Genomic DNA, 15,948 nt, shown 5'->3' on the forward strand with positions numbered 1-15,948 from the left:
ATGTGTACACCCATATTATTACACTTGACTGTACCACTCGTACAGAATGCACACTATCTAACAAAAGGCCAAGAATCACGTTGCTGCTTCTTAACCAGTAGTCGTGACACAATTGTTATTGTTAATGACTGTTACTGTTAATTACCGAACTATTGACTGACATACCACATATCACAAGTGCTTGACAGTCTTAACTTCAGAGGGAAATACATTCTAAGCTTACTTATTTACCCTTTGTCGAATGTCGATTTATTAATAAATAAATATTTATAAATACATAAATATTTGGGGACATACATAATATTAGGCGAATCGTCGCCTAGTACAGTCAGCATCAATAGTAGCGGATGAAACAACGCGCCAAAAGTATCTGATATTCCGGATAACTTTTCCAAATAAAGATAATTCTCTAAAATTTACTTTCAAAAGTATATCTTTCACAGTCTAAATTGTTCTACATATAGAACTATCAACTTTTGTTAGCTGTTATAGCCTCTTAAGGCCCAGCTATAGAAATGAAACATCCAAAATTTGCCACTGGAATTTGAACCTATAGTGCACGGAATACAGTAGATTTTATTTTGTTTGAAAATTGCACGAAACAAAACAAATGCAACTCTGTCCTAATTGAATATGATTTAAATTTCATCGAACTGAATAAGTCCTATAGGTAGGACCTTGGGCCTTACGAGGATATAATGATAGATACTTTTGAAACCTTTGAAATTTGTAATTTTTTTTTTTCGATATGTACCTACTTATATACTTAGAAAACACCCATCATGACTCAGGGACAAATATCTGTATTAATCACATAAATAAATGCGCTTACCGGGATTCGAACCCGGGACCATCAGCTTCATAGGCAGGATCACTACCCACTAGGCCAGACCGGTCGTCAATTTATATGTACCTATGGGCTCTTTTCTGATACCTAAATTCCGAAATCATGCCAACAAGCTCAGACATTCACAATAGGAAATTCCTCTGAAACCGCACTGTTTCACTGTTCAGAAATACCGGGTTTACCCGAGGCCAAATATCGACACAATCCAGTGAAGCCAATCCAACATTGGCATCAGCTAAATAAAGACAGTCCTGTGTATCGGTCTAAAAACTCAACACGTTCCAGAAAAAAGGCGTTGTTCCCGTGGACAGTATATATAGTCAACGATTTGGGTATATTGTATTGATGCTTTAACATACAGCTCTTAAGAAGTAGAAAATTTCAACATGCTTGTATTCACTAACAATAAACGTCTAGACGAAATACCTAATCGTATTATCTATCATCAATGATTTAGCACCGCCTACAACTTATCTGCTTTGTCCAAAGCTTGACTGGTAGAGATTGCCTTATTGCATAAAGTTGGCCTTTTGTACGATGTGTTTTTTAATAAAGATAAAATAAATAAACAGATCAATAAAGACGCGTAGGTACAAAAAAAAACTGTAGCCATACCAATTTTTAAGGTATAGCGTGTTAACTAAATGGAAGTTTTTGATATCCAGCAGCGCCATCTACAGTGTTTGTTTATACATATATGGAACTGTGATGTTCCAAATATGTTTTTGATATAAATTGTTGTCATGTCATTCTGTCACAGAATAAATAGTCTTCGGTTAACATGCACGTATGTTAATTAGACAAATGGATTGTCTTGATTATCGGCCTCATGTAAAAGGGCTCTAAGCTCAAGGGATCCTTTGCGAAACATTGTAGGTCATAGTTTTATATTTCAAAGGTAACATACCTTTTAATGCCTTAATACTAATTGTATCATTTCGTTCGCTCTACACTGGGGAGTAACAACAGTTCAAATACTTATAAATTATCTTATTAGAGAACTGTTCCTCTATTCGGCTGGATATCGTCTTTGTTAATCCAAGCATTAGTTATATCAATTATCTTTATGAGGCAGACCCTGATAACGACATATCGGATACTAAACCAGCTCAACTGGACATACAAAGTGAAAGGCGCAACGTAAGCGTAATACGCCTTGTTACCTTGAATAACTTTGTTGTTATCAATAAATTCGTTCACTCTGACACCGGGGGCGTAGCTCAGATGGTAGAGCGCTCGCTTAGCATGTGAGAGGTACGGGGATCGATACCCCGCGCCTCCAACGGTTTCTTTTTGGAAAATTTGACAAAATGTTTTCTAACATAAGTATTTTATTAGCCAGAAGTAACTTACGTACAACTAAAATTCACTTCGTTTCCAATTGGGATCTGTTAGGAATTCTGTCCCATTAGAAGCCTTATGATGGGTCTTATATACATTATGATTACAGTTATATGTTACATTAATAGTATTGAATTATAGTTTTGCGATATTATGTTACGGAGCCATTACGGAATCCAATCGCAGTTATTGTTCGCCTTGTAATTGTAACGGATTATATCGAATTGTCGGATTAGTATTCGTCATATGATATACGGCCCGATTCGAACTTTAAGATACGTCAAACATTTGCTAAAGATACGATATGGATTAGATATGACCGTGGCGTTTTTTTTTTCAAACAAAAACGTCACTTTTGACACTGACATATACAATCCATATCGTATCTTGTTTCACATGATATATTTACTTATTATATGTATTTTTCGACTAAATGCCCTACCTACCTTCCCTGCCTGTCTAACTACCCTATTTAGCTTCAATTACTCACATTTGAAGATTATTTTGCGAATGCTGCGATGCGAACGAACTTTAATTCATTTATTCACCACTATAGATGTGCAAGTTGCGGAAAGTTTAAAAAAAGTTAGAAATATTGTCGGAAATTTTAAGAAAGTTTCATAGGAAATTAAAGACACACCCTGCAGAACATTACCCTGAACGATATTGCTCTGAAGTTATCGTTTCGCAGACCAGGTGTAAACACCTATTTCTTAAATTAAATTCAAGAAAAGTTCTTGTAACATTTAAAATTAGTGAACAATAAATAATAATTATTTATAGTCGTTGCGCACAGACAATACGAGTATACCATTACCAACAATGAGTTAAAAGGCATTATGTAGCTCATGTGTCAACAACGCCAACCAGTTGCACGAGTCGCAACGCACCTTGACTTACTACGAAGATATCGATAATTTTGTTAACTATGTCACCGGGGGCGTAGCTCAGATGGTAGAGCGCTCGCTTAGCATGTGAGAGGTACGGGGATCGATACCCCGCGCCTCCAACGGTATTTTTTTGGAAAATTTTACAAAATGTTCCGTAGCCAAATGGCAAAAATCGGAACCCTTATGGATTCATGTCTATCTGTCTGTCCGTTTATGTCACTGCCACTTTTTTCCGAAACTATAAGAACTATACTGTTGAAACTTGGTAAGTAGATGTATTCTGTGAACCACATTAAGATTTTCACACAGAAAAAAAACAATAAATTTTGGGGGTTACCCATACTTAGAACTGAAACTCAATTTTTTTTTATCAAATCCATACGTGTGGGGTATCTATGGATAGGTTTTCAAAAATGATATTGACGTTTCTATTTTTTTTTTTTTCTAAACTGAATAGTTTGCGCGAGAGACACTTCCAAAGTGGTAAAATCTCCCCCCCCCCCGTAACTTCTGAAATAACAGAATAATAAAACTAAAAAAAATATATGATGTACATTACCAATACGCAAACTTCCACCGAAAATTGGTTTGAACGAGATGTAATAAGTAGTTTTTTTTAATACGTCATAAATGGTACGGAACCCTTCATGGGCGAGTCCGACTCGCACTTGGCCGCTTTTTTAGCCAAAAGTAACCTACGACTAAATACTTTGTGTCCAGTTGGGATCTGTTTGGATTTCAGTCTCACTAGAAACCTTTGTGTCTTGTAGGTATTACAGTAGGTACCTACCTATACTTAGCAGTAATAAATTATAGTTTTGCGATATTATGTTGTGGAACCACAAGTTGTACAGAATCCAATCGCAGTTATTGTTCGGCAATAACGAATTATTTCGTACCGGTATTCGATTTGATTACGCATTCGTTTTAATATCGAATTGTCGGATTATGTCATATAATATGATTATTTTCAGATGACAATCTGGATATCGATTCCTTTTTGATTATACAAACGGTTATATTGTTCCGTTTAGTTCTTGAATTTATATATATATTTATGTATTTTTCTACTAAATGCCTATCTGCTTATCCTTACTCATATTTGAAGATTATTTTGCAAATTCTGCGATGTTTTCATCACTACAGATGTGCAAGTTGCGGAAAGTTTCAAAAAAGTTGTAAATATTCTCGGAAATATTTAGAAAGTTTCATAAGAAATTAAGGACACTTTCATTTTGGACGCGGGAAATTTAGGATCTCCTTACCAAAATATACTACAGGACGACATTTGTCTGAACGAGATTGCTCTGAAGCTATCGTTTCGCAGACCAGGTGTTTGTCACTATTCTTACTGTTCAATTTAAGGTACTTGTAACATTTAGAATTGGTAAACAATAAAGAATAATTAGTCTTTGTCGTCAACTACGCACAGACACTACGAGTATACCAACAACGAGGCATTTAACAACGCTAACCAGAGCAGGCGAAAGGAAGTCCACCAATGCGTATGCACCTTGACTTACTACACATATTGATAATTTCGTCAACTATATCACCGGGGGCGTAGCTCAGATGGTAGAGCGCTCGCTTAGCATGTGAGAGGTACGGGGATCGATAGTATCGATACCCCGCGCCTCCATCGGTCTCTTTTTGGAAAAATTGAAGACTATTTTGCAAATTCTGTGATGTCTTCACCACTGCAGATGTGCAAGTTGTGGAAAGTTTAAAAATAGTTGTAAATATTCTCGGAAATTTCAAGAAAGTTTCATAGGAAATTAAGACACTTTTATTTCGGACACGGGAAATTTTGAATCTCCTTACAAAAATATACCCTACAAGAGGACATTCGTCTGAACGAGATCGATCTGAAGCTATCATTTCGCAGACCAGGTGTTTGAGTCTTACTGTTCAATTTAAGGTACTTGTAACATTTAAAATTGGTAAACAATATAGAATTATTATTTATTGTCGTCAACTGCGCACACAGACAATACAAGTACCTATACCAACAACGAGGCATTGTGTGGCTCGGCTCGGCTCATACGTCAACAACGCTAACCAGAGCAGGCGAAAGTAAGTCGACCAGTGCGTACGCACCTTGGCTTACTACAAATATATTGATAATTTCGTCAATTATATCACCGGGGGCGTAGCTCAGATGGTAGAGCGCTCGCTTAGCATGTGAGAGGTACGGGGATCGATACCCCGCGCCTCCAAAGGTCTCTTTTTGTTACCATTTCTATTTTTTTGGTTCGCTAACTCACGCGCAAATCGATTGCATCAATCAAAGAAGTTTGACAGAAACGAAATTGGCAAAGGAAAGAAAATTATATGATTTGACTTATAATACATACACCCGCAGTAGTGTAGGTTCAATCCGTTCAAACATGTGAGAGGTCGCAGATTGTTTGACAGACCCTGGGACCTACTTCGTAGGCAGGGTCACTAGGTCACTACTGTTTAGGCTAGGAAGCCGTCAAATGAAGATAAATGAAAAGTCACTGACTCACTATCAATGTTCAGAGGTGATAAGAATTTAAAAAAAAAACGCCTGTAAGAATTTTCCAACCAACGTATCCCTGAACGGTTAAATTCATATTTCCAATAGTTTCATTTGGGTGAAATATCATTTAGCATAGGTTAGTTAAGCTTATTAGTATTCTAAATGATCATTTACGGAAAATATCATGTCATTGTATGAATCTCCCAAATGGAATTATGGGCAAAATTGTATTGGTATTGGAATTTAGAATTTGCGATACAGTTTTAGGTGATATATATATATATCTATTCATTTTTTTGCTCCTATTAAAATTGCACGCAGGTTACACTTACTAAACATAAGTATAATATAGACCAAAAATAAACAGTTAACTAAATCATCCTATTGTATTACTAATAAAGTAATTAAATTTTGTGATATTTAGGGAATGGGTATCAGTCTCAGTCTTTTGCTAGATGTGTGTACATGCAGGGCTGATTTTTAGACGGGTCCCTTTTTCTAAAGGTTATTTATTAGTATTATTAACCCTCCTAAAAACTGCCAGCTTGGGCTTTGCCCCGCTGCTGGCCGCACGCTAGATCACGTTATTTATAATATGTTTATATGGATTATATATTGTTTTTTATGTCTTTTTGTAGTCAAGCGGTGGTAGCCGAGTGGATATGACGTCCGACTTTCAATCCGGAGGTCGTGGGTTCAAATCCTGGCTCGTACCAATGAGTTTTTCGGAACTTATGTACGAAATATCATTTGATATTTACCACTAGCTTTTCGGTGAAGGAAAACATCGTGAGGAAACCTGCATACATCTGCGAAGAAATTCAAAGGTGTATGTCAAGTCCCCAATCCGCATTGGGCTAGCGTGGGGACTATAGCCCGAGCCCTCTCGCGCATGAGAGGAGGCCTGTGCCCAGCAGTGGGACGTATATAGGCTGAATTATTATTATTATTTTTTATTTGTAGTCAAATTTTATATCCATACTCGTATTCGAACGAGCGAGCGAAGCGAAGTGAAGTTCTTACATTCAACTTGAAACACACGGCTGGCTAGGGGCGCGTCCCGGCATTTCGATGTTTCAAACTGAACTATCAGAGGATTGTTGGATGGGCAATCACTTAAGTAAATTTGTTCTCATTTAAATGAAATTGCGTAAACGTATTGTTAAGGGCATTTTAGTCATTAAATTATGAGCAGGCTCGATCTAGGTATTATGGAGCTACAAGAGCCTAGAAGGCCAAAAAGCTATAGAGGTTTGCTGGTCATCTTTTTTGCAAGAAAGTATGGTCGAGTTTGGTATCAAATGAAAGTGCTCGGTTTTCACATTTAAAACATTGATTGTAAATTTACTATTTTATTATAATTTGCAAGATAAAAAGTAAATAAAATAAACACCATAAAGGCATTTGAAAAGAGAGATTACGGCTTACCACAGATACAGTTTATTTTAATCTCTATGGTGACATAAATCTATCAGTTAATGGCTCCACAGACCTTACAATAAATTGCACGCGGTTTCCAATCCATTGCCGACTAAGTAGGTACAACGAGCTTAATCGTTCTATCTTTTAGCGAACAGCGAGTTCTCAGTTCTGAGTGAACTACTAAAGAAACTATAACATTAATACAACTTTCAATTTCTTCAAAAGCTAACGTACCGCTCCACCGTCGAACAAGTTTGATTTGGATCGTATAGTTCCGAGTAGTTCTGATGTTTGACTTGAGCCAACATTCAATGGGGAACTTTTCTTTCCGGCAGAACGGACTCACGACCTTTACTGAAATTGAGCAGTTAGGGAGATTTCCATTGTGCTTCGAGTATATGAGATATATTCTACATGTACTGTACCTATTGAGTATTCCGCGTCGTGGTCTGAATAAAAGTTGAGTGACTTGCATTAAGTTTTCGCAAGTATTTGTAAAGGCGCCTTATATTTTAAGAAATGTGTGTTGTATATTATTGAGTGAAATTATTTTAATTTGGAGCAAGGCAAAGTCGCCGTAAAGTGGAGCTCAATCGAAAATACGAATAATCTAAACAAATATGACAGATTTTCGCTCCTGTCGGTGAAAAAATGTCCAAGTATTTCTTTGAATTCTTTTAGTCGTAAAAGGTGTCAAGGTTTGCAAAACCTATACTCATTTAATTATTTCTCTGCACAGATGGTACGCGATCGCGGTGGTCTACATCTACAACCGGTGGACCAAGAGCGAGATCAAGTGCCTCGTCAACGGGCAGCTCGCCTCCAGCACTGAGATGGCGTGGTTCGTCTCCACCAACGATGTGAGTACCTCTAAATCCTTGCATGTACCTGTATCTCTAGACCCTTAAAGCTGCCAGTGGTTGTACCCATAATGCCAATAAAGTATACACATTGTCCTAAACTGGGCGACATCACACGAACACAAATTGGTGCGATATGGTGCGGAAAAAACTAACAGTCGATACCTTTATCGTTGCCAAAGTAACTGCTATGAAGTATATAATGTTTAACCCTTTTCCAGGACCCACCAATCTACAAGGTTTTCCCAAAAAATCCAAACATATTCCAATTAATCCAGCTTTGACGATTAATTTGAAGACAAGTCACATTTCCAGAAACTGCTATCTAATTTGAACCTTAACTCGCAATGCTAAAGTTGAAATTGTAATGGCGCGTATGTGGTCAATAAATCGTACTATGCCTGGAAAAGGGTTAAATTTGAGGAGCTGACACGTTGCCACGCGTCTAAATATTCGGTGGCTTAAACCCGTTGTAATTGTTTGAGAAAAATCCAGGCCGCTATTTTGAATTTAGTGCTTGGTTGTCGGATTGTGTGTACAACTGTATACATATACAACCGGTGGATGAAGACGAGATCAAATTCCTCGTCAACGGCATCTCGCCTCCAGCACTGAGATGACTGTCATATATATACTTCCATATGTGTGGGTAGATGAATAAAGTTAGTCTTACAACCAGCTTACGTGTGTTACTTATTCCTCCGTCACAATACATATTTTACATGGCGCAGTTGATTAAATCTACGTGAAATCGGATTTATATTGTACTGAATTACGGTCCGTATCAGGTGTAATAAGGAAATTGAATGTGGAGTGCGCTAAATAAGTGTAAATCTTATGTGAAATTTAACTAACCTATGAATAATGGAAGCTGTGTTACAACCACCCGCGCCGTTTCTATTTGAGAACAATATTTCAAGTGTTACTTCCGGGAATTTGAGTAAGGCGTGGCAAAACTGGAAAAATGCGTTTAATATATACTGTGAGGCATGCGAACTTCATAAAAAAGACGAAAAGGTGAAAACTAATATTTTATTGCACGTCATCGGACCTAAATGCAGAGAGGTATACGAGCAGTTTTCGGTGAAACCAACAACCCTGCAGGCGCTTTTAAAAGAATTTGACGATTTCTTTTTGCCTAAAACTAACACGACAGTGGAGAGGCATAGGTTTTTCACGCGGGAACAGAAATTACAAGAATCAGCGGAACAATATGTTTTTGAACTTAATAAAATGGCTGCCAAGTGCGGATTCAAAGACTTATGTGATGACCTTGTGATGGCGCGCGCAGCCACGCATCACAATACCACGCCACCGCCGCGTGATCTGTCCCGAGCTACCCATCGCGCCGCATGCCGGCCGCCGAGCGACTGAGAGTCGCTGCCCCCGCCCGCGCCCCGCGAGCCGCGCACTATAAAAGCCAGCGCGGTCGCCTAGATAGCAGGCAGTCGCTCTCACCGCCTTCTGCTGTGAGGACCGCTGCTCTCCCGGTACGAGCCGGCGTGTTTTCAGACGCGTTATGGCTCCCGGTCCCTAGCCACCCTACCCTTCCTGAATCCCGTAGGCCAGTTGAGCCGGCGTGTTTACAGACGCGTTAAGGCACCTGGAGTACGTACCCCTCCTGACCCCGTAGCCCAGTCGAGCCGGCGCGTTTTCAGACGCGTGAAGGCACCTGGAGTACGTACCCCTTCCCGATTCCTTATCCCGGTTGTGCCGGCGTGTTTACAGACGCGTGAGGGCACCCGGGGTATCCACCCCTATACTATCTCGCTCCCGTCATAACCACCCCTTCACTCTTAGGGGATACCGATCCCAAAACTCGCGAGTAGCTTAGGGTCCGCGCCGTCCCGTAATCCTGTTGCTATAAATTAGAAGCATCCCCGCGTCGTACCTAGCCTAGGACATCTAGAATTAAGAAACCTTTATTTTATAATAAACCGGCATAAAAGCCCGCCGATTTGCGTTACAGTATTACCTTTGGTTTCTTTGTCTCACCCTGTACCCTCTCTCTCCTCTGAGCTAATTAGGAAACCCTTGCTCCCGTCTGGAACAAGGGAGTTGTATGAGGCGACGCCCGCCCCGGCGAACGTGACCCCATCACATCTGGCGCCCAACGAAATAACTCACGTAGGAGTCCATACGGTATCCTGGAAGGAACCGGTGCTCGAGAGAGGACAGGGGTAGTTATAAATAAATAAATAAATAAATATATATACCGTAGGGCTGCTACACCGTAGCATTACCGCATCCATTTGGGGGGAGTGTCGCTTCCCGCCCACCCGTACATCACATCTGGCGCCCAACGAAATAACTCACGTAGGAGTCCATACGGTATCCTGGAAGGAACCGGTGCTCGAGAGAGGACAGGGGTAGTTATAAATAAATAAATATATATACCGTAGGGCTGCTACACCGTAGCATTACCGCATCCATTTGGGGGGAGTGTCGCTTCCCGCCCATCCGTACATCACATCTAGCGCCCAACTAAATAACTCACGTAGGACAGGGATAAAAATAAATAAATAAATACATATTTGCCATATACCGTACCGGGTATATATACCGTACAGCCGCTATACGTAGCATCACCGCACCGATTTGGGGGGACTGTCGCATCCCGCCCACCCGTAGATCACATCTAGCCCGCACAGAGGTACACCAGGAGTCCCGACGCTCCATCCAGGTAAATTCAACTCCCGCACAGATAACCGTTCACCGTACAACCGCTACTTACCGGTAGGTATTATAGATGCCTACAAGTTGGATATACCGACTGAAGAAACCCGAATTGATACAAGAGGCCTCGAAACGTGGCATCCCGACCGGAGACTTAACCGTAGAAGAGATACGCAAGGGCCTGGTAGAGATCCTGAAAGAAGAAAAAACCGAAGACATGGCAGAAAACAGAGCAAAGGTAATAACAAAACTCATAAAGGAGTGGAACCTATCATTCAGTACCACAGACGACGCCGTCGAGTTCATAGAAAGGCTGGAAGAACTCATCAATGCGAGCAACATTAAGAAGGAGGATATATTACCAGCACTACCACGCATCTTAAAAGGTAGGGCGCTGCTCTGGTATAGAAATTACGTTGAATCATGGACCAATTGGGAACAATTCCTGCAAATATTTAAGTTATACTACTTTCCTGCTAATTATGAAGAGGATCTCATAGCCAAAATCGTCACCAGAAAGCAAAGAGTCCAGGAGAGGTTTACCGATTACGTCACGAATATACAAACACTAATGCGCAGGTACGGAAACCTCACTGAGAGAGAAAAGTTATACCGCATCCACGAGAATATGTTACAAAGCTACAAGCTATACATCAAAAGACAAGACTACAAGACCTTACCAGAGCTATTAAGACTGGGAACCAAGTACGAAAACATAAGGACACCCATAGACGGTACAACAACGTCATCAGGAGCATGGCGATACACCGGCGACGACGCCAAATCGAGTGACGACGAGCAAGCAAACAGTGAGCAAGCGACCCAAGGTAGGGACAACAGACACCACAACAACCTGAAACCGAAACCCGAACAGGGAGAGAGTAAGAGCCAAACAGTACATCCAAGGTACGACCCCAAGACCAGTTGCTGGTCCTGTGGGAAACCGGGACATAACGCAGACGCCTGCAGAGACAGACGCCAAGTATTTTGTAGCCAGTGTGGAAAACTGGGAGTGTTGAGCAGAGCCTGCTGCAGGAAAATAACCTGGAAAGGCCAGGAAAAGGTAGGAGCAGCCGACAGTCTACAGACGAGCGACAACCGCCTATACATGAATTTACGCATAATGGGAAGACGATACCGAGGCGTTATAGACACAGGCTCCACCAACTCGTACATCAATCAACAGGTATACAATGAATGTAAGGACCGCGCATACCAGGATAAGGTAAAAACAAGAGAAATAGTACTAGCAAATGGGACCAGGACGCAAGCACACGACAACCTGTTGGTCGACATAGTAATCAAGGAGGTAACGATCAGACACTGGCTGAGGGTGCTGCCGTCAGCGACGGACATTATAATAGGGATGGACATCCTGAAACGACTCGGAATGTCAATAAAATGGCCAGGAGAAAGCCAAGACTCAGATGATCGCGGTCATAAATATAGCCAGCGGCAACACAAAGAAACCGGAGAAGGAGAAGAAACCGTAGAAAGCACAGAAGAGAACAAGATCATACCGGAACCGCAACAGCAAAACCAGAATAGCACAATCACCGAATCCAGTCAACAGCAGCCAACCACACCGCTCACACAGGTACAACATAGGATAAAACCGAAGCACACAGAACCCGTAAAGGAAAGATATTATCCACTAAATCCGAAGCAGCAAGAAATAATAAATAAACACGTGAGTGAAATGTACCGACCCTGTGTAGATATCCGTAAAATTAATCAGATAACCGAGAAAGATGCGTACCCGATACCACAGAGAAAGTTATACAGCAGAAGAGAAAAAGTGCTTAGCGATCCGAGGGAGTATAAAGAAAATGAAGGCATTTCTAGAAGGCGACCAGTTCACCGTAGGAACGGACCAGCAAGCAATACACTGCTTGAACAGCATAAAGGACCCCACAGGCCGGTTAGCCTATATCGTGTGTCGGAGCGCAACGCAAAACGAGATAGCAGACGGCCTATCCAGAAATCCAGTAAGTACAGCGAGAGGATTATACCAGGAAAAATGGCATCAGTTGACCAGGAACCCCGACGTAAGGAGGAAAAATTTACGCAAGAGCAAAGACCCCACAGGTCGAGAGAAGCACAAACGCCGAGACAAAATGAAAGTTATGTGTGCCAGATATTAAACAAAAAAAAAGATACGACATATGGCGCAGGAAGCAAGAACAAGCGACGGCCATACAAAAAGGAGATTATGACAGAAATAAACGTGAATGGGCCCCGCAAGTCAATCTCATCCTGAAAAGAAATCACAATGTATCCAGAGCAAAGCGCGACTATGCGGCAAAGTTAGCACCTCAATACGTTGGACTGTACGTTGTATAAGAAAAAAAAATCCAGTGATATATCTATTTAAAAAAAAAACACAGTGAGGGCACCAGCAACCTTCAGAAAAGGAACTTGGGATCCTTAAACGTCAATTTAGAGTAAGAAAAATACATATAGGAAGGAATACAAAATGGACCTAACGCGCTACAGCATAAGGTTCGAATCCGACTGAACCAGAAAATCCGAGTAAAACAAGTAAGCTATAAACAAAGGGATACCCATACATTAGAAGCGCAGAATAGAATTAAAAAAAAAAACCACGCGCACTCGATCTACGAACGCCACCCACCGCAAGAAGGAAAAGGGGGAAAAGAAGAATAGATATAAAAAAAATAGATATATACATAGTGTAGTGAAATAAAACTACAGTGCAGTGAAAGATAATACCAGTATAAAAGTTTAAACCGTGAATAATAAAAATAAAAAACCTATAAAAATTTAACAGATACGTAAAAAAAATATATATATATATATATATAATCCATATAAATATATAAAGTGTAGTGAAATAAAAATACAGTGCAGTGAAAGACAAAACCAATAAAAAGTATAAACCGTGAATATAATATGTGAAATAAAAGGCAATAAAATAATCATATAAAATACAAAATACCTTAAAAATATAAGTGAGATAGTAAATGGATAAAACCATAGAAGCACATAACAATAGTAAGTAGGATACATACACTGGGTAAGTAAATAAAGCATTACGATAAGTGAACAACAATATAGTGGGAATAGTATAATAGTGTAAAAGCAATATAGTTACAATAAATAACTTTAAAAAAACAAACGACGCGGGTAAAACAGAGAACATAGGCTAACAATAAATGAAGATAAATAGACACATAATTAAGATAGCAAGTATAAACGAAACATATGCATACAAAATACCGGTGCGACATAAAATAAAATGCCTCAAATTAAATAAACATACAGAAAAAAGGAATACGAATACTTAGGATAAATACAAAAATAATAGATAAATAGAATAGCATCCAGTAAATATCAATAAAAAGACCAAACAATAATAAACGAGGAGAGGTAACATCTTTCAAACATCATGTTCTAATTCGGTGATTTTTCCCAATAGGTAAAAATCTCCAGACGGGTGACGGGACTGTGATGGCGCGCGCAGCCACGCATCACAATACCACGCCACCGCCGCGTGATCTGTCCCGAGCTACCCATCGCGCCGCATGCCGGCCGCCGAGCGACTGAGAGTCGCTGCCCCCGCCCGCGCCCCGCGAGCCGCGCACTATAAAAGCCAGCGCGGTCGCCTAGATAGCAGGCAGTCGCTCTCACCGCCTTCTGCTGTGAGGACCGCTGCTCTCCCGGTACGAGCCGGCGTGTTTTCAGACGCGTTATGGCTCCCGGTCCCTAGCCACCCTACCCTTCCTGAATCCCGTAGGCCAGTTGAGCCGGCGTGTTTACAGACGCGTTAAGGCACCTGGAGTACGTACCCCTCCTGACCCCGTAGCCCAGTCGAGCCGGCGCGTTTTCAGACGCGTGAAGGCACCTGGAGTACGTACCCCTTCCCGATTCCTTATCCCGGTTGTGCCGGCGTGTTTACAGACGCGTGAGGGCACCCGGGGTATCCACCCCTATACTATCTCGCTCCCGTCATAACCACCCCTTCACTCTTAGGGGATACCGATCCCAAAACTCGCGAGTAGCTTAGGGTCCGCGCCGTCCCGTAATCCTGTTGCTATAAATTAGAAGCATCCCCCGCGTCGTACCTAGCCTAGGACATCTAGAATTAAGAAACCTTTATTTTATAATAAACCGGCATAAAAGCCCGCCGATTTGCGTTACAGTATTACCTTTGGTTTCTTTGTCTCACCCTGTACCCTCTCTCTCCTCTGAGCTAATTAGGAAACCCTTGCTCCCGTCTGGAACAAGGGAGTTGTATGAGGCGACGCCCGCCCCGGCGAACGTGACCCCATCACAACCTCGTAAAAGATCGTTTGATTTGTGGTATACGAAATACTACTCTGCGTGAACGTTTATTAAGGGAACCAGATTTAAAACTTAGCTCTGCTTTGGATATTTGCCGGTTAGTGGAGATGTCGCAGGTGCAAGCCAGTACTATAAAACCAGAATCGGAGACACATCATGTCCATGAATTGAGTACGGATTGTGGCACAAATAGACATGAAGACGTTGAGGAAGCGGTAAACTGGGTAAACAATTCGTATTGTCGATGTGGAGCTCGTGCGGTGAGAGGTGCGCCCCCCGCCGCCACCGCCGCCGCCCCCGGCTCCTGGGAGCCGCGCGGGCGCCGCCGGCGCGGTCGCGGTCGAGGAAGAGGTCGTCGCGCTCCTGCTGCGGTTCCAGTACAGGCGGACAGACCTCCAAGGCCTGGACCTAGTAATGTCTCGACTTATCACTCGCGGTCACACCAAGTTTGTTCGAGATGTGGTATTAATCACGCTTATAACAAGTGTCCGGCATACGGTGTGCGTTGTGACAATTGCAATGGGTATAATCATTATGCGAAGATGTGCCGGGTGTATGCTGTGGAGGGCGCCTCCAGTGATCAGGTAAAAAGACATAATAATAATACTTCGAGTACTGATTGGTCTGTTACACTTGGAATAAATGATAATTTAATTAAATTTAATATTGATACTGGTGCCGGAGTAAATGTTTTACCTTTAAACAGTTTGCAAAATATCAACATTTCAGTGCAACAGTTAACGCAAACGTCTATGAAATTACAAAGTTATTCGGGTGACGGTATCAAAGTAGTTGGTAAATGCTATCTGAAAACATACTACAAGGGCAATAACTATATATTAAAGTTTATTGTTGCCGACGTTAATTCTCCCCCGGTACTAGGTCGCGATGCCAGCGAGGAATTAAATTTAGTAAAGCGCGTAATGTCGATAGGTACTAGTGACGAGCACGGCATATTAGCTGATTACGCTGACATATTTGAAGGAATAGGTTGTCTTCCTGGAGAGTACAAGATACGGTTAAACGATAGCGCGCGCCCAGTCATACATCCTCCCCGAAAGTTACCCATTGCACTAAGGGAAAGTGTTAAAAGCAAATTGATAG

The 15,948-nt window shown here is 41.2% G+C and overlaps 1 protein-coding gene and 3 non-coding genes across 19 annotated transcripts in view; all 4 read left to right on the plus strand.

Moving 5' to 3' along the window:
* The window catches only part of LOC133524685 (neurobeachin), a 963,862-nt gene that overhangs the window by 630,000 nt on the left and 317,914 nt on the right, over window positions 1-15,948 (plus strand). For all 16 annotated transcript variants that reach the window (XM_061860799.1, XM_061860801.1, XM_061860790.1 and 13 more), the window contains exon 8: window positions 7,743-7,863. In XM_061860799.1, coding sequence (XP_061716783.1) covers window positions 7,743-7,863 — 121 coding nt within the window. The remainder of the gene's footprint in view (window positions 1-7,742; window positions 7,864-15,948) is intronic.
* On the plus strand, window positions 2,057-2,129 carry Trnaa-agc (transfer RNA alanine (anticodon AGC)). The gene has a single exon. It is a non-coding gene; the product is annotated as a tRNA-Ala (tRNA).
* On the plus strand, window positions 3,125-3,197 carry Trnaa-agc (transfer RNA alanine (anticodon AGC)). Its single transcript has one exon. It is a non-coding gene; the product is annotated as a tRNA-Ala (tRNA).
* Window positions 5,222-5,294, plus strand: Trnaa-agc (transfer RNA alanine (anticodon AGC)). Its single transcript has one exon. It is a non-coding gene; the product is annotated as a tRNA-Ala (tRNA).

This window comes from Cydia pomonella, chromosome 14, assembly GCF_033807575.1.
Source record: "Cydia pomonella isolate Wapato2018A chromosome 14, ilCydPomo1, whole genome shotgun sequence".
Taxonomy (NCBI): Eukaryota; Metazoa; Arthropoda; class Insecta; order Lepidoptera; family Tortricidae; genus Cydia; species Cydia pomonella.